The 25,874-nt window shown below is 32.1% G+C and overlaps 1 protein-coding gene across 50 annotated transcripts in view; it reads left to right on the plus strand.

Annotated features, from left to right (window-relative positions):
• The window catches only part of LOC139514252 (uncharacterized), a 107,458-nt gene that overhangs the window by 65,651 nt on the left and 15,933 nt on the right, over window positions 1-25,874 (plus strand). For 22 of the 50 annotated variants that reach the window (XM_071303195.1, XM_071303141.1, XM_071303166.1 and 19 more), the window contains 43 exons: window positions 240-380; window positions 695-835; window positions 1,586-1,726; window positions 2,143-2,283; window positions 2,771-2,911; window positions 3,289-3,429; window positions 4,264-4,404; window positions 4,728-4,868; window positions 5,536-5,676; window positions 6,090-6,230; window positions 9,468-9,608; window positions 9,902-10,042; window positions 10,476-10,616; window positions 10,946-11,086; window positions 11,617-11,757; window positions 12,065-12,205; window positions 12,547-12,687; window positions 12,973-13,113; window positions 13,527-13,667; window positions 14,032-14,172; window positions 14,377-14,517; window positions 14,829-14,969; window positions 15,207-15,347; window positions 15,846-15,986; window positions 16,337-16,477; window positions 16,856-16,996; window positions 17,487-17,627; window positions 17,915-18,055; window positions 18,738-18,878; window positions 19,170-19,310; window positions 19,529-19,669; window positions 20,145-20,285; window positions 20,522-20,662; window positions 20,962-21,102; window positions 21,539-21,679; window positions 21,921-22,061; window positions 22,480-22,620; window positions 22,921-23,061; window positions 23,622-23,762; window positions 24,047-24,187; window positions 24,577-24,717; window positions 24,960-25,100; window positions 25,408-25,548. In XM_071303195.1, coding sequence (XP_071159296.1) covers window positions 240-380; window positions 695-835; window positions 1,586-1,726; window positions 2,143-2,283; window positions 2,771-2,911; window positions 3,289-3,429; window positions 4,264-4,404; window positions 4,728-4,868; window positions 5,536-5,676; window positions 6,090-6,230; window positions 9,468-9,608; window positions 9,902-10,042; window positions 10,476-10,616; window positions 10,946-11,086; window positions 11,617-11,757; window positions 12,065-12,205; window positions 12,547-12,687; window positions 12,973-13,113; window positions 13,527-13,667; window positions 14,032-14,172; window positions 14,377-14,517; window positions 14,829-14,969; window positions 15,207-15,347; window positions 15,846-15,986; window positions 16,337-16,477; window positions 16,856-16,996; window positions 17,487-17,627; window positions 17,915-18,055; window positions 18,738-18,878; window positions 19,170-19,310; window positions 19,529-19,669; window positions 20,145-20,285; window positions 20,522-20,662; window positions 20,962-21,102; window positions 21,539-21,679; window positions 21,921-22,061; window positions 22,480-22,620; window positions 22,921-23,061; window positions 23,622-23,762; window positions 24,047-24,187; window positions 24,577-24,717; window positions 24,960-25,100; window positions 25,408-25,548 — 6,063 coding nt within the window. The remainder of the gene's footprint in view (window positions 1-239; window positions 381-694; window positions 836-1,585; window positions 1,727-2,142; window positions 2,284-2,770; window positions 2,912-3,288; window positions 3,430-4,263; window positions 4,405-4,727; window positions 4,869-5,535; window positions 5,677-6,089; window positions 6,231-9,467; window positions 9,609-9,901; window positions 10,043-10,475; window positions 10,617-10,945; window positions 11,087-11,616; window positions 11,758-12,064; window positions 12,206-12,546; window positions 12,688-12,972; window positions 13,114-13,526; window positions 13,668-14,031; window positions 14,173-14,376; window positions 14,518-14,828; window positions 14,970-15,206; window positions 15,348-15,845; window positions 15,987-16,336; window positions 16,478-16,855; window positions 16,997-17,486; window positions 17,628-17,914; window positions 18,056-18,737; window positions 18,879-19,169; window positions 19,311-19,528; window positions 19,670-20,144; window positions 20,286-20,521; window positions 20,663-20,961; window positions 21,103-21,538; window positions 21,680-21,920; window positions 22,062-22,479; window positions 22,621-22,920; window positions 23,062-23,621; window positions 23,763-24,046; window positions 24,188-24,576; window positions 24,718-24,959; window positions 25,101-25,407; window positions 25,549-25,874) is intronic. The other 28 variants (XM_071303164.1, XM_071303163.1, XM_071303161.1 and 25 more) reach the window with 28 other exon arrangements.

The following is a 25,874-nucleotide window of genomic DNA, read 5'->3' on the forward strand; positions in this document are numbered from 1 at the left end:
AAGGAGATTGACTGGTCATAGACAAATTGGATCTTTATCTCCTGATTATAAATATGTCCGTTTCTTAATTCCAAAATTGTGTGTATGAATGGAAGGAGGTTGTGAATATGAGACAGCAACCTAATGACACAAATATCAAAAAGACATCTACAGATTAGCCTATACCTAATTACTTTATACTGCAATGAAGTGGAGTTAAAACTATCATACTAAAATCAATGTCTCTCTCTTTTTACCAGTACCACTGCCACTTATTGTTGGACCATGGAACACATGGTCAGCACCTGATGCCACTGGAAGCACCTTCAGATGGAGATATGTATTACGACCAGCAATCAACAAAGACGAAAAGACTCCAGACCTCATTGAGACCAACAAAGGTAAATTTATTTTATACCTATAATGTGACAGGTTTGACCACAAGAACATTGAGATTGTGAAAAGCTGCTAATTTTTTGATACAGTATAATGGATTTGTTAGACATCAAACTTTTACTATTGGAATAATGTTTCCTCTTGCTGAAAAGCAAACTAACTAATTTTGTTGGACAAAAAAATGTATAACTTAAACATACTGAATGAATTATAAAAATACTTTTGTTGCAGTAATATTGATTAAACTACCTTCTTGAATAGATCAGTACTTTCTTCAAATTCTTAACCACATTAAGTAATTTGTTTATTATAATTTCAGTACCTCTGCCATGTATTGTTGGTGACTGGAGCACATGGTCAGCACCTGATGCTACAGGATCCTCATTCAGATTCAGATTTGTAACCAGACCATCAGTTAATGGAGGCAAAGAATGTCCAGATCTCATCCAGGGCAGAAAGGGTATGTTTATAAATCAAAAACAAAAGAAGTCTTATTTTAAAACATTTATGAATACCTCAAACATTGATTTGAATTCTGTTTTCATTAAATGGAGCCGAGGTTGTGAGTTCAAAAGAATTGCTCAGTGGTTTTAACTTTTTATTCTGCTTTCCTCCACCTACAGAAACTTACATTTATGAAAAAAATAAGTGCTGAAAGTAACATTTAATACCATCAAACTATCAATGAATCACAATAGAACAAGAAGTTATTAAAGTAAACTTGTTAAAAAGGTCATGTTTAGATGAAAGTATACATTGATATCTACAGAATGACTTCATGTCATATGCAGACTAGAAACATTAGACGAAAAATTATTGTTTTTAAAGTTACCCAGATTACAAATTCATTGGGTATTTTTTTAATCATACTTATTGTGAAGGAAATAAACATTTCCCAAGAATATGTTGTAGTTTACCTGGACATTTTAATTTGTGCAAAAGAGAATTGTCCTTTTGAATATATACAATAGCTATTATTCATTGTTGAGTTTATTCAATGGTAACTTTCAGTTTTTTCAAGGAGAAATGTGCATACAAATCGAAAGCTCTACCCAGGGAACAAAAAGTAGTGTATTTCTTCAGTGGTAGAATTAACTTTACAAAAATTTGTAAATCACCAGGTAAATTCAAACTGATTCTATGGAAAGTTTTCATTAAATTGCAATGAATTAAAATGCAACACATAACATCTTATTGATATGAATTTCAGTACCACTTCCATGTATTGTTGCTGATTGGAATGAATGGTCTGCACCTGATGCCACCGGCTCTTCATTCAGATGGAGATTTGTTGTCAGACCAGCCATTACTGGAGGAAAGGAATGTCCAGACCTCATCCAGGGCAAGAAAGGTATGTTTATTACAGTTAAGAATTTTACAAGAAATCTTATTGTGGAGGAATAGATCATTTGTTTTATTTTGTTTAGGATTTTATGTTTTATTATCATATGGTGTTTTTCAAATGCCTCCACATTAAAAGATATATTTCTGTTCCAGAAATTTTGTTAAAGTTACAGATTCTGAATAAATTCAAAAGTCGAATAAGAAGTCTGTTCAGTACCATTACACACAATTTTTGGCTTCTCAATAGGCCAAACAGAGAGTCTGTTCTTACTATAATGTGCATATATTATTTCAACTCCATTCATTGAGCATAACAACTTTTAGGTAACTTGTAAATGACAAATAACACAAAGGTAATTCTATGAAGTGTCAATAATTTCCTATGGTATCAAACTGAACTCATTCTCTCTCTCCTTTTAACAGTACCACTTCCACTTATTGTTGGACCATGGAACACATGGGCAGCACCAGATGCCACTGGAAGCACCTTCAGATGGAGATATGTATTGCGACCAGCAATCAACAAAGACGAAAAGACACCAGACCTCATCGAGGCCAAGAAAAGTAATTATCCTATGTATCCCAACTTGTACCCTTTAAATTTGTCAGTAAATATGTAAGAATATGTATATGGACATCAGTCTTTTAAAGTAGCTTTTCAGTTTTTTTTTATTTGTTTTCCTTTCTTACCCTAAACCTAGAAAAGGCTGCTCCTTATCATAAAATAGACTTTGTAGACATTACATAAGAATATAACACTATACTTGTGTATTTTGTATTTAACTAGCTCTACACTTTAGAACAGATAAGCAATTTATCATGTATTTGTTGATTGATGTGATTAAACTCTCACTAAACTTCATTGATTAAGTCATATATTGCTGTAAAAATGATACACTTAAAAACCTATTTAAAGCTCACAAGTCTTAATATTTTATATTTTGTTTAAGGGAAAAACACTTATTTGTAAAAAAAAAAATAAAAAAATCAAAGAACAGTAATGTCTTCCATTTTTTAACCACATTAAGTAATTGGTTTATTATAATTTCAGTACCACTGCCATGTATTGTTGGTGACTGGAGCACATGGTCAGCACCTGATGCTACAGGATCCTCATTCAGATTCAGATTTGTAACCAGACCATCAGTCAATGGAGGCAAAGAATGTCCAGATCTCATCCAGGGCAGAAAGGGTATGTTTATAAGACATCCTGTCTTCAAAGAATTCTCTGTACACTGAATTTGGAACTGATCAAATTGATATTATTTGGATTACCATATTTACCAAATATTACTTCACCCTGCAGTTTGATTATATTATTTTAAACTGATCAAATTACATTGATGGCCAGGTAGTCTTAGTAGCCCATCTACAGTTATTACTTTGCTGCCAATAATAAGGCTGTGATATTCTGCTTCCCTCCTTGCCATTAAGGATTGTTGATATAAAAAAAATTTCACAAGAATCAGTTGTAGTTCACCTGGTTATTTAATCTTTTTTGCAAAGAGATTTTTTCTGTTGCAATAAATTAAAAGGCAACACATAACATCTTACTGATATGAATTTCAGTCAAACTTCCATGTATTGTTGCTGACTGGAATGAATGGTCTGCACCTGACGCTACCGGCTCTTCATTCAGATGGAGATTTGTTGTCAGACCAGCCATTAGTGGAGGACAAGAATGCCCAGACCTCATCCAGGGCAAGAAAGGTATGATCATAAAACTTAATGTACAATTTATGACACATTAGAATTGAACAATTTCTAAGTAAACCATGATTAAAAATTTCATCTCAATTTCATTAGCAATGCCACATGCCTCCTTAGTTTCTAGCAATAATTTTCTTATCACTCGACTCCACTGAGAATGGAAGTTATCAGTCAGCAAGATCAAAGGATAATTTCATAAAATAGCAATAGAACTTGAATATTGACCAACTTCTGAAACATATTTGGTTGTATCATTGGTTATGCATAGGTTCAACAGTCAAATTGCAAGTTTAAGTTGTACCAGAAAAAAGTAAAGTCACAAAAATACTGAACTCAGAGGAAAATCAATTTGGAAAGTCCATAATCGCATGGCAAAATCAAATAACAAAACGCATCAAAAACAAATGGACAAGAACAAGAACTGTCATATTCCTTACTTGGTACAGGCATTTTCAAATGTAGAAAATGGTGGATTGAACCTGGTTTTATAGCTAACTAAACCCCTGAGTTGTATATGACAGTGGCATCAAATCAGTTGTCAATAAAGGTTTTACTGCAAATTCATTATTATTAGAGGCATTGAATTTCTGTGGATTTCTTAGGTATGGGTAAACCATGAACCTAAATGTTCAAAGAAGTACACGTTTCTGTAGGCTTTAATGCAGACTTTGGCAAAACCACACAATCAAGTATCCATCAAAATTATATTTTTCTTCAGTCCAATAAAATTGGTATCAAATTATATACATGAATTCACAGTATCTTAAATTACTTTGTATTGCTATTTTTGAATAATTTCCTTTGGTTTCAAACTACTCTCTTGTCTCTTTACAGTACCACTTCCACTTATTGTTGGACCATGGAATACATGGGCAGCACCTGATGCCACCGGAACCACCTTCAGATGGAGATATGTATTACGACCAGCTATCAACAAAGACGAAAAGACACCAGAACTCATCGAAACCAAGAAAGGTGAATATAAATTAAAACTACAATGTTTGACCACTTTTGAATTTGTTTGCTACAGGTTTACTGTATTTGAACATGAGGCCTTTGTTCTATTTGAATACTGATTACTTCTTTGCTGCAAGTGGTTGTTAACGACAAAACAGTTGTAGTGTTATAAAAATGTTCTTATTTTTTAACTCAAATAATTGAATGTTCCATGTGTAGTCTACAAAAATTAAACTACTAATTGTTCTGAATGAAGTCTCATGAAACTCATTCACAATGAATTGTTACTTTTTGAATCTTCCTTCATCCTTGAAATGACCTATAATTTGTATAATTTTCAGTGGTTCTTCCATGTATTGTGTCTGACTGGAATACTTGGTCTGAAGCTGATGCTACTGGCTCTTCATTCAGATGGAGATTCGTCACCAGACCAGCCATTAATGGAGGAAAAGAATGTCCAGATCTTATACAAGGCAGAAAAAGTATGATTGTATACAATATGTTCTATATACATATCTGACATCAGATTTACACATTTTTGAAGAAGTTAACTCTTGACCTTAATATTATATGCTCATTTTATACATGAAAATTAATTTAATAAACACCAAAAAAAATGGTCAAGTAACATCGAAAAGACAATTATCAAATAGGTCAATCCTTGAGAAAAAAAATTAGGTTTTTCATAAATGAACTGTATAAGATATGAACACACACACAACACTTGATGAATTGCATATCTCCAAAGCCCTTTATTTGATTCACCTTCATCAGGAATGCTTAAAGCCTAATGTCTAAAGTTAAGGATGTTTAAGAATCGAAACCGGTGAAGAGCAAAATGACTAAAAATAGACCTATACAAATAGCTTATTCCATCAAAGGCCATCTTTGCCTGTGGGAGATGTATAGATATAAATTTTTAGAAAGGTTTAAAATAAATCATGCCAGTACCCAAGTACAGACGTCAGAACTGTTACCTTCAGGCACTGATAGTCCACTAGCAGTAGTATGGACCAAGTGCTATAAAAAAAAATTAAACAACACTTTATTACTGGTAGTTTTATGCATACAAAACCCTTTTCAAGATTTACCTTTATCAAGAACATCCAAAGCTGAAACTAAAATCATTGTCTCTCTCGTTTTTTACAGTACCATTACCACTCATTGTTGGTCCATGGAATACATGGGCAGCACCTGATGCAACTGGAAGCACCTTCAGATGGAGATATGTATTGCGACCAGCAATCAACAAAGACGAAAAGACTCCAGAACTCATTGAAACCAAGAAAGGTAAATTGACAATAATTTTATGTTTCTTATAAAAAAAAAAAAAAAGTATTGACAACCAATGCTATGAAAGATAAATTGATTTTTTTTTCATGGTTCTTATTTAAAACAAAGTTGGAGGTATTTACACTAATGCTGTGAAATAAATATAACAGCTGCTACTTGATTCTGCAATTTCAAAATGTAAAATCTGGGGGAAAAAATCAACCCACATATTTCAAGAAAAAAATTGGTGTAATCATTTTAAACCAGTTAAAATTTTTCCAATCATATATCAATTATTGTCTCTTTATTTCACATTAAAACTGGAATTAAAAATGAATTGAGTTTTGAACAAAATTTCACAAACTCTACATCCAAATGTCAATTAAGTATTTTTTCAAGCATAATCTATATTTTATTTGCATAACTTTCAGTCCAACTTCCATGTATTGTCACTGACTGGAATGAATGGTCAGCACCTGATGCTACTGGCTCCTCATTCAGATGGAGATTTGTTGTCAGACCAGCCATTAATGGAGGAAAAGAATGTCCAGACCTCATCCAGGGCAAGAAAGGTATGTTTATGGACAATAAGTTCAATAGATATACATGGCTAGTCAGATAAACTTAAAGGGAAACTTCGCAAAAAAATCAAAAATTGATATTATGTCCATTCTGTATAAAAATGCTCAAATTTATAGATATTATAGTTTTAATCCGCTAGATAAGAGATCACCATCGATTTTAAATTTTGAGTATCAATTCTCTATGTTCCGCCATTTTGTCATCTTCGCGGATTAAAAATTACGATATGTCTATAAACCACAAAGGACCAAAATTACAGTAACCGATGTAGTCGTAATTGCGTGTCGATATCTTGTCAATCGTACGGTTGTTTTATCTGACTAACTAACTTGATACGGAAAATGTTTTTATTTTTTTAAATAACCATAGTCTGTTATTTTTAAACTGTAATATTGGAATTAGTTAAAAAGTCAAAGTTCAAATCATAAATTAGTGTTCCGTAAAGTAATAAACTTTATTCAAATAAATTCGGATCTTCCCTCGTCTGATCACCAGCATGGCTAAAGGTATTACTCCCCAAGGTATTGTGAGGGGTGTGAGGTGACACGTCCAGGTATTCAATCGATTTCCTGTCGGGCTTGCAAGTTCATGCATCGTTTCACTCCTGTAGGTATTGATCAGTGTACACGGCCGATTACTTAAAACTTTCCATTTTGAACTATCAGGTGTATAATATACATCTCTGTCTTGCGTGTCGAAAGTGATATAATATACTAGTCATTACTTAACGCATACGCTTGTTTATGAATAACATTTCTGGTGTAAAGAATATTATTTATAAAAATATAAATAATACACAAAAAAAAGATTTGAAGAAATAAAAATCTATTTAGGCTACATATTTTTTTCCAAGGGTTAATTTGTGAAAATCTAATGTATACTCGTTGTCAATAGTAAAGGACAGATTGGAACATACCAGAAATATTGATTAAAAAAATGTACGCACTTGTCGACGATTCGTTTATACCAGCCTCTTTATACGCCTGGATAGAAAGTTACGGAACTATAGCGCAATTTAAAATATATACATTGAACCAGAGACATATATATGTGTATATATGTCTCTGATTGAACATAAGAAAGAAACATACATTTTGTGTAAATTGGGGTAAAAGTTCTGTAAATAGACTAGTCCACGTATGCCAACAGTATATGTAATCAACGAATTCGATAGACTATTGTATACCAAAAAAAGAAGAAGAAGAGAACCAATTAAATACAGGTTGATATATAATTTGCTTTGGTTCATCGAAGTTATGAACATAGTAAAATCACAGATTTATATATCAATTAGATTGTTCTCGAATAAAGGAAGAAATTCGTCATCATCACAATTATTCCGACATTCATGTAATATATATGCAACTGGACGTACACTAATAATCCCCAAGGGATGTGAATATTTTCTAGGAAAACTATTGAGTATTAAAGTTTCAAATCAATTTCGGGATTTATCATGTTTATTTTCTTTCTTGATATTCAATGACATCAATTTAAAGAATAAACTGCTTGTCCGCTTTAGGGGTATTCTTGCCAGTTGAACAGACTTATAATTACATTCAAAAATAGGGAAAGATGACATTAAATTCGTTGTCTTTTGTTTTTAAACATCGTTGGTCAAATAGCTATAGTATTATACGTTGTGAGACGAAGACTATTTGAATAAGGACGTTCCCGATTATAAATAAATTTGGTTGACGTTTTTCACACTTGAAAAGAATATCTATTCGTAATTTTTTTTTATTCCATTCGAAGAAGATCCTTAAATTTCCTGTCAATTTTTTAAAACATCTTTTTTTTTTAAATAGCTGAAGTATTCATGCGTTGTGAGATTTAAAATATTTTGATGAGAACATTAATTCCTGAATAGGTAAATAAAGATCGCTTTGGATGGACTTATTTATATAATTGCAATTGTTAATGATTTGTTTGAAATATAAAAGGTTGCCGATTCTTATTTAAAAAAGTACAATTTTTAGTTCATACACTCGTGTTTAGAAGGCTATTTTTATTTATAAATTTATTCAATTAAAATAATTCAGTATTTTATCGTTACAAAAGTAATCAGAAGTCATAATTCATTTAAAAGTGAGCTTATGCAAAATATATAAAAATATACAACAGCTATTCAGTTATTGTGCGACCTTATTACTCCCGTAAATTAATCTTGATTCTTTTCTTACATTTCTGTGTCTAAAACTATAACTGACTCCAGTATATCATTCATACGAAATATTGTTCACACCTGAAATGGTGAACCGTGACGCCTAGATGTCACTGGATGAAGATCAAAAGATTAGAATTACATAATGCTAATCTTTTAATTACCTTGATTTTTGCTACCATTCAACATTCACTAAGTGTCACAAATTAATACACATTTTATTTCCACAGTACAATCAAGTGAAAATGTTTGCTGGAATGAAGCAAAAACATGTATTTTTAATACTCTATCGATCATGTCAGTTTCATATGTTTGTTTAAAGTATTTGTAGAAAAAAATCATAAAAATGATCTATTGTATTATTTACTTTAATTACTAAAATTCGTATAAAAAAATCCACACATAAATCCTACTATCTAATTTTAAAAGTTGCATGGCTATCACTTACTTTTCGTTGGTTAATAGCTACACCAAAAGTCGTCGATGCGCTTTAAATAGCGTTATAAGATGGTTAACGAACAAGACTTAAATGAGATTAATTTCACTCCCGGCATGCAAAAGACTTAAACTACGTCACATAAGTCAGGCAGTTTTGAAGAAATAAAATTAGTAATTCCCAATTTTCTTCTTTATTACTTTTCATATCAAAATAAAACTTGGTGAATATGTTTTTTATGGTATTATGAACATAATAAGATGAAAAGTGAAAAATCGCGAATTATCCCTTTAAGTTACATGTAAACGACAAATATTCAAAAGGTAATTCTTCAGTACATTTCAGTTTTTTTCTAAATGATTTGTATAAAAGTTACTTCTGTTTCAATATGTATAATTGAGAACAAACGAAAAATTGGGATCTAACTAGATATTTCAAAACAGTATTGGTAATAAAGTTAAACAACAGCTGAGCTGAAAAAATCTGGTTATACATGTACCAGCGACTTCTCAATAGCTTCAGGAGTCAACTTCCACATGAGACATTTATATCTTTATCCATGTGAACTGCTAATTACATTATGCCCTATTATTTCAAACTGAAATCATGGTTTCTCTCTTATAACAGTACCACTGCCACTTATTGTGGGTCCATGGAATACATGGGCAGCACCTGATGCCACTGGAACCACATTCAGATGGCGATATGTATTACGACCAGCTATCAACAAAGACGAAAAGACCCCAGAACTCATCGAGACCAGGAAAGGTGAACCTTATTTACATGGTTCTTTTTAGAAAAAAGACTGAAAGTATTGACCACCAATGCTGTGAATTAAATGTACCAGCTTCTTCTTGTAATTTCAAACTGATATATCTGGTAAAAACTCAATCCAGAGTGTCAATGATTAACTTTTGATTTCACATGAACACTTGTTTTAACAATGAATTGAGTTTAACACAAAATTTCAAAAACTCTACATCCAAAAATCAATCCTGTACTTTTTTAATTATTCTTAAATTAAAATTAAGCATATAACTATTTATTTGTATAATTTTTAGTGGTTCTTCCATGTATTGTATCTGACTGGAATGAATGGTCAGCACCTGATGCTACAGGCTCTTCATTCAGATGGAGATTCGTCACCAGACCAGCCATTAATGGAGGAAAAGAATGTCCAGACCTCATCCAGGGCAAGAAGGGTATGTTTATAAACTTCTATATTCAATAGATAAACTTGACTAATGTTATTAACATAATTTAAAGGACACCATACAATGAGCATCAACAATTTTTTTAGAAAACATGTAAATTAGAAAAAACGAAAAGGTAATTTTTTAAAGAGTATATTACAGGTTTTAATTTGAATGAAATGTATAAAAATCACTTTTGTTTCAATTTTTTTTTAATTCAGAAGAAAAGAAAAGTAAGATAAAAAAATCATAACAGTAATAGTTTTAAAGTTAAAAAAAATATGCTTATATATGTAATAGAAATGGCTCAATGGCTTCGGGAGTAAAACTTCATCTTTGTTTCTATGACAGTACACAGTGCAGCAATTGTTCCATGTGCACTACCAATTACATAATTTCCTATAATATCAAACTATAATCATTGTTTTTTTCTTTTTAATAGTACCACTGCCACTCATTGTTGGACCATGGAATACATGGGCAGCACCTGATGCCACTGGAAGCACCTTCAGATGGAGATATGTATTACGACCAGCAATCAACAAGGACGAAAAGACTCCAGACCTCATTGAGGCCAAGAAAGGTAAATATAACTTATATTCAACTGGGTTTAATCACTTTTTGCATATGTAAGCTACTGGTTAATTTATTCATACTTGATGGCTTTGTTTTTTTTCAACTACCAATTTATCAATTAATTTTCACTGCATGTGATTGTTGTTTAAAAGTGTAGTATAATGGAAATTCTCTTACCATTCAATTCTAATAATTAACTCTGCTTCATAAGAAAACTACAGTAATCAAACATATTTGTTTCAAACAAAGTTTTATGAATTCATATTCACAAGTATTAAATACTTGTTAAATAACCATTCACCCTTTTTGTAATTGTGTTATTTGTCTAATTTTCAGTGGTTCTTCCATGTATTGTGTCTGACTGGAATGAATGGTCTGCAGCTGATGCTACTGGCTCTTCATTCAGATGGAGATTCGTAACCAGACCAGCAATTAATGGTGGAAAAGAATGTCCAGACCTCATCCAAGGCAAAAAAAGTATGATTATAAGCATTTTGTTCTATGTATTTATTTATATATATATATATATAAATGACTTCAAATTAAAACATTTTTAAAGTACTATTAGTAAACTCTTGATCATTATACTATATACTCATGTTGTAACAGAAACTCCATTCAATCAGCATAAAAACTTATTTTTTATGTAACCTGTAAATGACAATTTACAAATAGGTCAACCATAAACTGGTTTATAATGTTTTTTTCTCAAAATCAATTGTGTTAAAATCACTTCTGTTTCAAATTTTTCAGTGAAAAATAAAAGAAAAACTGGGATCATAATAAAATATTTTAAAACAGTAATGATTCAGAAGTTTACTGTTAAACAACAGCTTTAAGGAATCTTGTTATGCTAGTAGTTTCTCAATCACTTCAGGAGCCAAATATTCTAAACATTTATTCTATACCAGTACACAAAAAAGCATTAATTTCTTGTTACATACAAATTATCATTTAAATGATTCCATATGGTACCGAACTGAAACCATTCTCTCTCTTTTCAACAGTACCACTTCCACTTATTGTGGGTCCATGGAACACATGGGCAGCACCTGATGCCACTGGAACCACATTCAGATGGAGATATGTATTGCGACCAGCTATCAACAAAGACGAAAAGACTCCAGAACTCATTGAGACCAAGAAAGGTAGATTGACTTCATTTTCATGGTTCTTATTTAAAAATGTCTGAAAGTATTCACAACCAATTCTGGGAAATGTATGTACCAGCTAGTAGAATCTAGAATTTAAAATTGGTGTTAGTATTAGGTAGTCAAAATTTACCAATATTATGCCATGATTGACTTTTTGTTTGATATGAAAATTGGAATTACAATGAATTGAGTTTTAAACAAAATTTCACACACTGTACATCCAAAAGTCTATCCTGTACTTTGTATAAATATTCTAAAATTAAAGCATGCATATAACTATATTTATTTGTATAACTTTCAGTCCAACTTCCATGTATTGTATCCGACTGGAATGAATGGTCAGCACCTGATGCTACTGGATCATCATTCAGATGGAGATTTGTTGTCAGACCAGCAATTAATGGAGGAAAAGAATGTCCAGACCTTATCCAGGGCAAGAAGGGTATGTTTATAAACAACATGTTCAATAGATATACATGGCTAGTCAAATTAACACAACTATTATGATCTATCATATGCAGATATTATTTCTGAAACTCGTACAATAAGGATTAAAAAACTTATGTATATGCCAATTAACGAAATGTGATTTCTTAAAAGAGTACAGTGCAGGTTTAAGTCTAACATATACTAGAAAATTTTCGATTGCTTCAGGATTCAATTACACATCTATCCTTTACCAGAACACAGTGAAGAATTTTGTTTTCTTGTTCCATATGAACTGCCATTTAAACTATTTGATATGGTATCAAACTGAAATCATTGTTTCTATCTTTTTAACAGTACCATTGCCACTTATTGTTGGTCCATGGAATACATGGGCAGCACCTGATGCCACTGGAAGCACCTTCAGATGGAGATATGTATTACGACCAGCAATCAACAAGGATGAAAAGACTCCAGACCTCATCGAGGCCAAGAAAGGTAAATAAATCTAATTAACTTGCTTATGATTTGTTTAAAAATCTGAAAGTTTTGACAACTAATGGTTAGAAATGAATGTTTCAGATACTTCTTAAATTCGAATTGAAACTGATCACCTGGTTAAAAATCAGCCCATATTTTGAATCCTAAATTATACTTTTTTAGTCATCCAGAAATTTAATAAGCATATACCATATTTAATTGTATAACTTTCAGTCAACCTGCCATGTATTGTTTTTTCCTAAAGCGTAATTTGTTCATAATATACAAATTAATTTATTGCAGTCAAACTTCCATGTATTGTTTCCGACTGGAATGAATGGTCAGCACCTGATGCTACAGGATCTTCATTCAGATGGAGATTTGTTGTCAGACCAGCCATTAATGGAGGACAAGAATGTCCAGACCTCATCCAGGGCAAGAAAGGTATGTTTATAAAAATATATGTTCAAAGATACACATGGCTAGTCAGATTTACACAATTTTGAAGGAGTTAACTCTCGACTAAAATATTATATGCAGATACTATATCACTGACTAATTTCAATGAGCATAAATAACTAATTTTTAGGAAACATGTAAGCAACAAATAAGGAATTTAAAAGGGTAATAATTGTGATCTAACAAGATATGTCAGTGGTGGTTATACAGTTTAACAACAACAGTGCTGAAAAGAATCTTGTTATACTTGTACTAGCTGCACTTCAGGAATCAAACTATACATCTATGCTTTAATATCAGTACATACTAAAGCATTTATTTCTTGTTCCAAGAGAACTGCCATTTTAAGTATTTCCTGTGGTATCAAACTGAAATCATTGTTTCTCTCTTTTTAACAGTACCACTTCCACTTATTGTGGGACCATGGAATACATGGGCAGCACCTGATGCCACTGGAACTACCTTCAGATGGAGATATGTATTACGACCAGCAATCAACAAAGACGAAAAGACACCAGAACTCATTGAGACCAACAAAGGTAAATTGACCTTATTTTCAGGTTTCTCATTAAGAATATAAGCTGAAAGTATTAACGACCAGTGCTGTAAAATAAATGTACTAGTTACTTCTTGAATCTGCTATTTCAAACTGATCATCTTGTATAAAGCAGCCCATAAACTGCAAGACAAATATTAGTGTTAGAATTATGCAGTTCCAGCTGTGTAATGAGAATACAACAATGTTGTGTCAATGATTAATTTGTTATTTCGCAATAATTTATGGAACTAACAATGAATTAAGTTTGAACAAAATTTGATAAACTCTACATCCAAAAGTCAATATGTACTTTTTCAATCATTCTGAAATTAAGCATATAACCATATTTCTTTGTATAATTTCAGTCAAACTTCCATGTATTGTCTCTGACTGGAATGAATGGTCAGCACCTGATGCTACAGGATCTTCATTCAGATGGAGATTCGTTGTCAGACCAGCTATTAACGGAGGACAAGAATGTCCAGATCTCATCCAGGGCAAGAAAGGTATGATGATTTTCAATAGATGATTTTCAAAAGATATAAATGGCAAGTCAGATTTACACAACTTTGAAAGATTTAACTCTTGACTATAGGTTTCATTTCTGTAAATATTGAAAAAGCAGTTTTCCATAGGAACTTCTATTACTGTTTCAACTGTACCTCTTTTACAATGAAGTTTTGAAAACATTGTCTCTCTCTAATTTACAGTACCACTTCCACTTATTGTGGGTCCATGGAACACATGGGCAGCACCTGATGCCACTGGAAGCACATTCAGATGGAGATATGTTGTCAGACCAGCAATTAACAAAGACGAAAAGACTCCAGACCTTATCGAGGCCAAGAAAGGTGAATAAACATAGTTAACGTAGTTTGATTATTTTTGCATTTTTTTGCTATTGGGTAATGTATTCAAATATCTTGGATTTGTTCTATTGGAATATACCAATTACTTCTTTGCTGCAAGTGATTGTTGACAATAAAAAAAGTTGTAGTGTAATGGGAATATTATTAAGTAGTTCTGTTTCATGAAAATACTACAAAAATCACCCGAAAAAAGTATTTTATAGTTTCATTAACTCAACATTGACAAGTCAATTATACTCTTGTTCCATAACCCTTTACCCTTTATGTAATTGTCTAATTTGTATAATTTTTAGTGGTTCTTCCATGTATTGTGTCTGACTGGAATACTTGGTCTGAAGCTGATGCTACTGGCTCTTCATTCAGATGGAGATTCGTAACCAGACCAGCCATTAATGGTGGAAAAGAATGTCCAGATCTCATCCAAGGCAGAAAAAGTATGTTTATAAACAAAGTGTTCAATATTCTTAAATGACTTGTCAAGTTTACAACACATTTTCAGAATTGAATAACTGTTGATCATAGTATTTTTTTATACTAGTTCAGCAGTCAAACCAAGTATCTCTTCTATAGTAGTTTACAAGAATTGATTCATTTTTTGTTCCATATGTGCTGCAATTTTAATCATTCCCTGTGGTATGAAACTGTAATCATTGTTTCTCTCTTTTTAACAGTACCATTGCCACTCATTGTGGGTCCATGGAATACATGGGCAGCACCTGATGCCACTGGAAGCACCTTCAGATGGAGATATGTATTACGACCAGCAATTAACAAAGACGAACCAATTCCAGAACTCATTGAGGCCAAGAAAGGTAAACTGATCTTTTTCTTTTTGTTCTTATGAAAGTAAGGTGAAATTATTGAGCACTATTGCAGCAAAATCAGTTTTACCTGATACATTTTTTTCTCAAAAATTAGAATTGCAATTAGTACTTGCTGTATTTTTACATATTGCCGTTGTTCTTTCAGGATACTTATGTACCAATTAATGTTTCAATCTACAGTTTAATTCAATATCAAAGTTATCATCTTGATAAAAAAAAATGAGGCCATTGCAAGCAAAAGATTATTGTTATAATAAAATTGTCACAGTGTAATGAAAATATGATAATCTTGCCCCAATGATTGACTTTCTATTATACACAAAATTAAACAATCAGTTCAGTTTTGAATAAAATTTCACAAACTGTGCATCCAAAGTCAATAATTATTTTTTAATCATTGTGAACTTAAAAGTTAGCATGCTGCCATGTATTGTATTTTCCTAAAACTTATTTTTTTGTGTAATATTAAAAATTATTTATTTGCAGTCAAACTTCCATGTATTGTATCTGACTGGAATGAATGGTCAGCACCTGATGCTACTGGGTCTTCATTCAGATGGAGATTTGTTGTCAGACCAGCCATCAATGGAGGACAAGAATGTCCAGACCTTATACAGGGCAAGAAAGGTAAATAAAATGTCTAATGAGTATAAATAACTAGTCAAAATTTGATAACTCCAAATAAGTTAAATCATGACAAAATATATTATATATGATCATGTTCCACTGAAATTCTATTTAAAAAGCGTCTCTCAAAATTTTTCAGTCTTTGTCTTGCTTTTACTAGCATCAGTAACAGAAGTTAATCTTAAGCATACTGTTATGCTAGCCGTTTCTCAATACCTTCAGAAGTCAAACCGAACATCTATTGTGTACCAGTAGAAAGTAAAGCATTAATTACTTGTTCTATGTGTTCTGCCATTTAAAGGATTCCCTATGATAGCACATTGAACTATTGTATCTCTCTTATTTTACAGTACCACTTCCACTCATTGTGTCTCCATGGAATACATGGGCAGCACCTGATGCCACTGGAAGCACCTTCAGATGGAGATATGTTGTCAGACCAGCAATTAACAAAGACGAAAAGACTCCAGACCTCATCGAAGCCAAGAAAGGTAATGAAATCAAATTAACATGATTAAGATTTTTTTTTAAAGTTTACATGGTTTACTAGTATTGCAGTTGCTTGCCTTTTGGTTAAAGTATTTATGCCTTGAGGTCTTATTTTCATAGGACAAAAAGAGTGATAATTATTCTATATTCAGCAACTGTTTTTTTTAAAGAAATAGATTGTTTGTAGTATAAAATAGTTGCAATGTAATTACTGTAAATATTCTAGATCCATGGATGGACTCTCGGTTGCATACTTAGATGTAAAAAGAAAAAAGAAAAATTAAAGAAGTTGTACTTTACATTAGGGAGTTCATCAGGAGTTTTGAATCATGCTTAAAGTACAGCATATCATATAACCATCTTTTCTTTATAACTTTCAGTGGTTCTTCCATGTATTGTCACTGACTGGAACGAATGGTCTGCAGCTGATGCTACTGGCTCTTCATTCAGATGGAGATTTGTTGTCAGACCAGCAATTAACGGAGGAAAAGAATGTCCAGACCTCATCCAGGGCAAGAAAAGTATGTATTTAAAAACCCTATGTACAATATATATCCATGCCAAGTGAGAATCATACAATTTCAAAGCAGTTTACTTGTGACATAAAATTTTCTGATTGTTTTTTCATCATCATACCTATTTAATGACTATCTTGTTATTCCCAACTAACAATATTAGGGGCATTATGTGGTCTTGTTTGTCTCACCATCTGTCACTCGATATTCCAGGTTAAATTTTGGCTTAAAGTAGTTTAAATGAACGTTGTTGGCTTAATTTAGTGCACATGTTGATAATGGTTTGGATTTTACAAAGATGTGCCCTAATTGTATAAACCAGAACTTTAATATGATTTAAAAATGGACCATGAAATCTAGGTCAAAACCCTGTTACCAAATAAATTTGGCAGTCAAAATTAAAGTTGTTCTGGTTTAATACTTGTTTCACATGTACTGCCATTCAAATGTTCCCTACGATATCTAACTGAAATCATTGATTCTCTCTTTTTAACAGTACCACTGCCACTTATTGTGGGTCCATGGAACACATGGGCAGCACCTGATGCCACTGGAACCACATTCAGATGGAGATACGTATTGCGACCAGCAATCAACAAAGACGAAAAGACTCCAGAACTCATTGAGACCAAGAAGGGTAAATAAACTATATGCTAGTTGTTCTGCAAATAAAAAGCTGATAAATTGTAATAGAATCTTTTTTACTCTATTCAACTTTTCTTGTTATTGGACACTTTATGTACTAAAATAAACTGCACAGTGCAGGAAGAATTTTGATGGCAGAAAATTGTTTCTGTGTTATTTAATATTTACCTTCCAATTCCAATGGTTTCACTATCTCTAAATTCATGAGTAAGTGGGAATCTTTTTTATCATACTCAAATTACATGTAAAATGCATCATAAATCTTAATCTTCCTTTCAGTTCAACTTCCATGTATTGTAACTGACTGGAATGAATGGTCCGCACCTGATGCTACTGGCTCTTCATTCAGATGGAGATTTGTTGTCAGACCAGCCATCAATGGAGGACAAGAATGTCCAGACCTCATCCAGGGCAAGAAGGGTATGTTTATAAACAACATTTTCAATAGATACACATGGCTAGTCGGGTAAACTTATTAAATATACAGTCAAGAAAGGGTATGTTTAATAATAAAAGGAGAAGGAATGTTACGGGGCACTTATTTTGTCCTTTGAATTTAAAAATAAAATAGTATTGTTACTATATATATACCAAGAGACATTTGTCACATACTCATAATACTGTTGGACATCAGTATTTATATTTTTTAATGTTATCGTACATATTGGCAATAATACTTCAAACTTGATGTTTAGTGCAAATCTACAAAAAAATGCAAAAATAGGCTCATTTGAGAACTTGTCAATTATATTTTGATATGTGAAGGCTTTACACAAAAAGATATTTTGCTACAAGATGTATTTTTCAAAGATGCCAGCAATGTACAAAATATCAATTTTGGGTATGATCACAATGCATGGTCAAGGACAAATACATTAATTTGACCAAATTTTTCAGACATTTTTTCGACCAGTTCATTTATCAATAAAATTGATATCATTTATCAATAAAATTGATATTTTTTATAACAATTAAGGGTTGAAGAAGATTTCTGCTTCAGACAATAAATGGTTTATTTATACAGTACTTGTTTCATGTGAACTGCCATTTAATCCTTTCCTATGGTATAAAAATGAAATAATTGTCTCTCTCTTTTTAACAGTACCACTTCCACTCATTGTGTCTCCATGGAATACATGGGCAGCACCTGATGCCACTGGAACCACTTTCAGATGGAGATATGTATTGCGACCAGCAATTAACAAAGACGAAAAGACTCCAGAACTCATTGAGACCAAGAAGGGTAAATAAACAAAATGTTCATGAATTAGATAATGAGATGCTTATTTTAATACTTTTGCATCATTATCTGTGTAACCTGAAATATTTGTTTCTTTTAACAGTAATGGTTGTTTTTTGCTAATTGAGAAAAGAGTATTGAAGTATGTAAAAATTGTTTCAGATTTGAAATATTCTAATTCAAATTATGATTATTTAGCAGCCTCGTCAAACAGGTGTTAATTTAGTCCTTTTGTTATCATACTAAATTATTGTTAAAAATGAATCTCATAACTATATCTTTTTATACTTTCAGTCCAACTTCCATGTATTGTCACCGACTGGAATGAATGGTCCGCACCTGATGCTACAGGATCTTCATTCAGATGGAGATTTGTTGTCAGACCATCAATTAATGGAGGACAGGAATGTCCAGATCTCATCCAGGGCAAGAAAGGTATGTTTTTAAACAATATGTTCAAAAGATATACATTTTTATCAAATCACACTGCTCATCTAATCAGAAATCTATTTGAAGTACTATAGACATGATAGAAGAACTACAGTTAATTTATCAATACATGTATTAGTAATGAAAAGTGAAATTTTTTTTTTTCATTAATCTACCACTGTTTTTGTATTAAACTAAAATCCTTATCTCTCTCTTTTTAACAGTACCACTACCACTCATTGTTTCTCCATGGAATACATGGTCTGCACCTGATGCCACTGGAAGCACCTTTAGATGGAGATATGTATTGCGACCAGCAATCAACAAGGACGAACCAATTCCAGAACTCATTGAGGCCAAGAAAAGTAAATATACCTTATAATGAGACAAGTTTGACAACTTTTGCATTTGTTTGCAACTGGTTACTTAATACAAGCAATTAACAGAATGTAAAAAGTATAAGATCTTATTGAAGGGAAGAAAGGTAGCTAATATAAAATAAAGGAATGTGGTATGATTGCCAATGAGACAACTATACAAAAAGTCCAAATAACATAGATGTTTACAACTATATAGATTGCTGTTTTCAAACCTAGTTTAAGCTTACTGTTAGCATGAAATTGAAACTGATATATTTAATGCAGATTTTCTTGTTAGCTAGAAATCTTTAGATGGTGTCAACATGCTTTTTTATCTGCTTACAAAATTTAGCGCTGAGTTATACTTTTCTTTATGTAAGTTTAAGATATGTAAAGGAAAGGTTGTCAAGTTTCTTATGGTGGTTTTGGTCTATTGAAAAGTAAAGGCTTTATTGTTAATGACCATTGTTAATCATTACAGTACCATTGCCATGTATGGTGTCTGAATGGAATGAATGGACAGCACCTGATGCTACAGGAACTACCTTCAGATATAGATTTGTCACCAGACCACCAATTAACATGGACGGAGAATGCCCACCATTGATGCAAGCCAAGAAAGGTTGGTACTCTTTCAATTATATGTATTTCTGTTATGGTTTGGTAATAAAATTTTAGATGTATGTTAACAAAATCTGATATAAAACTAAGCCTTTTTGAAGTCTTGTAATGGTTAAAGAACAGGTTTTCAAAATGATACTTAAATTATGTTATTGAAGCAAATTTTCTTTTTAGAATGATTCTTTTATTAAATATATTGCATCACATTATCTTTAATTTTATTATTGTAATTTTCAGTCAAACTTCCATGTATTGTTACCGACTGGAATGAATGGTCTGCACCTGATGCAACTGGATCTTCATTCAGATGGAGATTTGTCACCAGACCATCAATTAATGGAGGACAGGAATGTCCAGATCTCATCCAGGGCAAGAAGGGTATGTTTATGAACTAGATATACTCAAGAATTTTGACAGGTGGAAATAATAAAATCTTGTTGACAAGTTGAAATTACAAATTTTGTTAAGGAGGAGAAAAAGTAAAATCTTGTTGATTGGTAGAAACAAAATCTTGTGCATTGGCTGGAATTGAAAACATTTTGTTGACAAGTAGAAAATACAAAATCCACCTAAGATTTATAAAATTCTGTAAAAAAACAATATTTTAGCTGTATATCTATGAAATCATTACCCTTGATATCAAATTGAAATCTTTATTCAGCTTGGATTTTTTTCAGTACCTCTGCCACTCATTGTATCTGACTGGAACGTATGGTCAGCACCAGATGCAACTGGAAGCTCTTTCAGATGGAGATTCGTAACAAGACCAGCAATTAACAAGGATGAACCAATCCCACCACTTATCCAAGGAAAGAAAAGTAAATAATTTTATCATCATATATCAAAACTATTGATATTGAAAAAGGGCTCAGAAAGTGGTTTATTAATTTCAAACTATTACAGTAGATATTAAAAATGTTACTATCAAAAATTCTCAAATAAATCCTTGTAATTGGGTTATTATAGTTTTATCAACATTCTACTCAGCCTAATCTGAGAGTTTGAATAGGGTTTACATATTACAGAATAATAATGGGCAAAACAATCATGAATAAACCAAGACATTCAAGAATAGACATAATTGGGATTATAAAATATAAACAATAGAGAATAATAGAGAAATTAACAAAGAATATAGAAAAATGGTTTAAAGAATAAAGAAATGACTGATCTTTATAGTATATTGTTTCAATTTTTACAAAAGTCTCGAATTCACCAAAAATAGTGATCTTCATCTGTACATTATCATTTCAGTACCACTGCCATGTATGGTATCTGACTGGAATGAATGGTCTGCACCTGATGCCACTGGAACTTCCTTCAGATATAGATCTGTCACCAGACCACCAATCAACATGGACGGAGAATGCCCACCATTGATTCAAGCCAAGAAAGGTTGGTTTTTTATTTATTAGATCTAGATGAATTCTAATTCTAAATTGTTCTTTTACTATATTTATACTTCTTAAAACTTTTAAACAATTATAGAAACATATAAACAAGTTTTACAATCAACAATGATGAATTTGAAGCGTATAACAAAAAGAACCCCAAACCTGCATTTTTCAACTACATAATAAACAAAGCTATACTGAGATATATAATCACTTATTATAAATCTATTTTACCATTTCAGTCAAACTTCCATGTATTGTGTCTGACTGGAGCACATGGTCATCACCTGATGCTACAGGCTCTTCATTCAGATGGAGATTCGTCACCAGACCATCAATAAACGGAGGACAAGAATGCCCAGACCTTATACAAGGAAGAAAGGGTATGTTTATTAGATATGTGCAAATAGTCTTGTCATGGGTGTGGTTGTTCTGATTTTTAAAGTTGTACAAAGATTGTAAGGATATGCAAAATAAATTAGAACATAAATACACAAAAGGTTACTGTATAAAAAAGAAGATGTGGTATGCTTGCCAATGAGACAACTATCCACAAAAGACCAAAATGACACAGACATCAACAACTATAGGTCACTGTACGGCCTTCAACAATGAGCAAAGCCCATAACGCAAAGTCAGCTATAAAAGGCCCCGATAGGACAATGTAAAACAATTCAAACGAGAAAACTAATGGCCGTGACTTGATTGTAAGTATTTCTCCTTACCTTTTTAAATTACCTGTTCCTCAATGAAATATTGTACAGTGGTCGCAATGTCATTGTGTTTCTTTTGCCATTTCAGTACCATTGCCATTGATTGTTTCTGACTGGAACACATGGTCTGCAGCTGATGCAACAGGAAGCTCTTTCAGATGGAGATTCGTCACAAGACCAGCAATTAACAAGGATGAACCAATTCCAGAACTCATTGAAGCCAAGAAAAGTAATACATAAATCTCATTATATAGCTTTTTATGTTATAATGAAATAACAGAACTTTAGGATGAAGAATATAAATGAAAGTGTTTGCAATACTCTAGGTTATGTCAAGTTCCTTAAGGGATTTTGTGTCTTGAATTCTTGAAACATGTTCTCACTTTTTTATCTATTTATCTAATATTTCTAAATAAGGGTAATCTATTACTTTCTTTGCTTTCTTACTTTGTTCTTATTCTTACAGATGCCTTTATTAACCCATCTTTTTTTAAAGCATTGTGGTAAAAACTATATATTTTCATTTCAGTACCACTGCCATGTATGGTATCTGACTGGAATGAATGGTCTGCATCTGATGCCACTGGAACTTCCTTCAGATATAGATCTGTCACAAGACCACCAATCAACATGGACGGAGAATGCCCACCATTGATCCAAGCCAAGAAAGGTTGGCATTCTTCCATTTATTGTACTGCATGTTAACTGATTATGACTATAGTAACTGTAGATGTGAATTCAAACCAATTATCTCCCCTTTAATATATTTGATCTAGGTTATGCCCCTTTAGAGCAGTGTTCTAGAACTGTGTAAAATTTCACAGTCGTGGACATTCTCCTTTCATATTATTTGAAGGACTATATATGTTCTTGAACACTGCTTGGAGGGACACAACCTTGATTAAACATATCCAAGGGGAGATAATCAATTTACTTACTTTAATATTGAAATATTTTGCTTATGTTTTGTAAAGCATAATTCCTCCAAAACTGTGAGAGTCATATTGATAAAACTTTACACAGTTTACCTGAGGATGTATTATCCTTGCCCTACATGGTAAACAGGAAGCTGTCTCAAAGAGGACTGTAAAAAAAATCTAATTTTCCTTTTATGTAAATTTTTACAGATCTAGTCTTTTATACTTTAAATATACTAATAAATTCACAGGGAAAGGGTATCAAACACATACCATTCTATTAAATAACTTGTACATTATTACTTACTTTCAGTCAAACTTCCATGTATTGTTACCGACTGGAATGAATGGTCTGCACCTGATGCTACTGGATCTTCATTCAGATGGAGATTTGTCACCAGACCATCAATTAATGGAGGACAAGAATGTCCAGATCTCATCCAGGGCAAGAAGGGTATGTTTATTATGAAAAAATATTTTCTCAAAGTTATCAATCATTATTAATTCACTGGTTATCAGAATTTTATATTTAATATAACATCTTAAAGTATGAAACTAATTTTCAAGTGCAAAATGCTAAAATCATTAGGTTTAATTTACATAAAACATCTGGGTCTTTGCATACTACTACATAGGTAATGGGTGCAGTACCAATCAATAGCCAGACAAAAGAAAATTACATGCTATCTCTTCAAAATAATTTGCTATGGTATCAAATTGTTTATCTTGTCATTACAGTACCACTACCACTTATTGTGGGTCCATGGAACACATGGTCTGCTTCTGATGCCACAGGAAGCTCTTTCAGATGGAGATATGTATTGCGACCAGCAATTAACAAAGATGAACCAATTCCAGAACTCATTGAAGCTAGAAAAGGTAAACAAACCTAGTTATACCTATTGGTTTTTCCTTTGAAGTATATATTATATGTAGAGAAAGTTGTCAGGTATATATCAAACAATTATTTCTGTGACTGCATTAAGATGCTTTTCTTCAGATAACTTAACTAATCTGTAATAAATTCCATTTTCATGCCTTATATATCATGTTCTGTTTTTACAACTCTAGATTCTACTGAAGAGAAAAGGTTCCACTAGGTCATTGTATACAAAGTTTTATCTAGCCTATGTTCAGTTTAAAACAGCTACGTTTATGAAAACAGCATTACTTTTTACAGTACTAAAACTCAAAACAAATTTTCAACTTTAATAAACCCAGTATTTTCATACATTTTTTCATAATATTAGCAATTGGTTTTTTTTCAGTCAAACTGCCATGTATTGTAACTGACTGGAATGAATGGTCCGCAGCTGATGCTACTGGCTCCTCATTCAGATGGAGATTTGTTACCAGACCATCAATTAATGGTGGAGCTGAATGTCCAGATCTCATCCAGGGCAAACGAAGTATGCTTTTTTCAAAATATAACTGTGTTAATACTTGGTTCAAAGATTAAAAAAAAACACATTAACAAAAAATTCTGAACTCCAGGCTTAATTAATAAAAAGCCTGGTACATTTTACCAAAAATGTTTCCTAAAGCAATATTGTCTTCAACCCTGTACAAGCAAACAATAACTCTCATAAAGTTTTGAAATGGAAGTTACTATGTGTTTTATTTATATTATAAACAAATGATTATTTTTTAGTTCCACTGCCATGTCTTGTCAGTGAATGGGTTGAATGGACTGCACCTGATGCTACAGGAACAACATTCAGATACAGATTTGTCACCAGACCACCAATCAACATGAAGGGAGAATGTCCACCACTTATACAGGGCAAGAAGAGTAAGTAGACTATTTTTTATCTCAATTTTCAGGGAATGTTGTTTAAATTTTAAATGACTATAGCATTATCTTTTTCTTTGCTTATATACCACACACATTCTATTTTAAGATATTGATAAATAACTAAGATTTTACACTCATAACATTGCTTTGAATGTGACACATTGACCAAATCAAAGTTTGTAACTGCTTGGATAAAGAGAAATTTGAAGTTGCATAGCTTCTTCAATTTAATGTTATATAGCTTCTTGAATTAAAAGTTACTGGATAAAAAGGGAGATAATTCAACGTACTTTGCTCATTGCAGTTCCACTGCCATGTTTGGTCTCTGATTGGACCACCTGGTCAGCACCAGATTCAACTGGAACATCATTCAGTTATAGAATGGTAACCAGACCAGCAATTAATGGTGGAAAAGAATGTCCAGAACTCATCAGATCTAAGAAAAGTAAGATTTTTTTCTTACAAAGATAAGAAATAAAGTTTCAGTGAAATTTTAACTGAATTTAATTCAGTAATAATTTAAGTACTCTGAAACAAATTTCCTGTTATATCAGTGCTTTAGTATTTGCTATTTTAATGTTTTAAATTTTAAATTTTCAAAAGTGGCAACAGTTTTGTATTTCCCAGTAAGATATTTCATCTTATCCATACTCTGAACATTTGTTCTTACTCCTCAATTATGTGCCCTTAGCAAAGAATCAGCAAATAACATTTTTAAAATCTTCAGTTTGTCCGGCTAGGGAACAAACCAGTGACTTCCAACACCTGAGG

This window comes from Mytilus edulis, chromosome 3, assembly GCF_963676685.1.
Source record: "Mytilus edulis chromosome 3, xbMytEdul2.2, whole genome shotgun sequence".
Classification (NCBI taxonomy): Eukaryota; Metazoa; Mollusca; class Bivalvia; order Mytilida; family Mytilidae; genus Mytilus; species Mytilus edulis.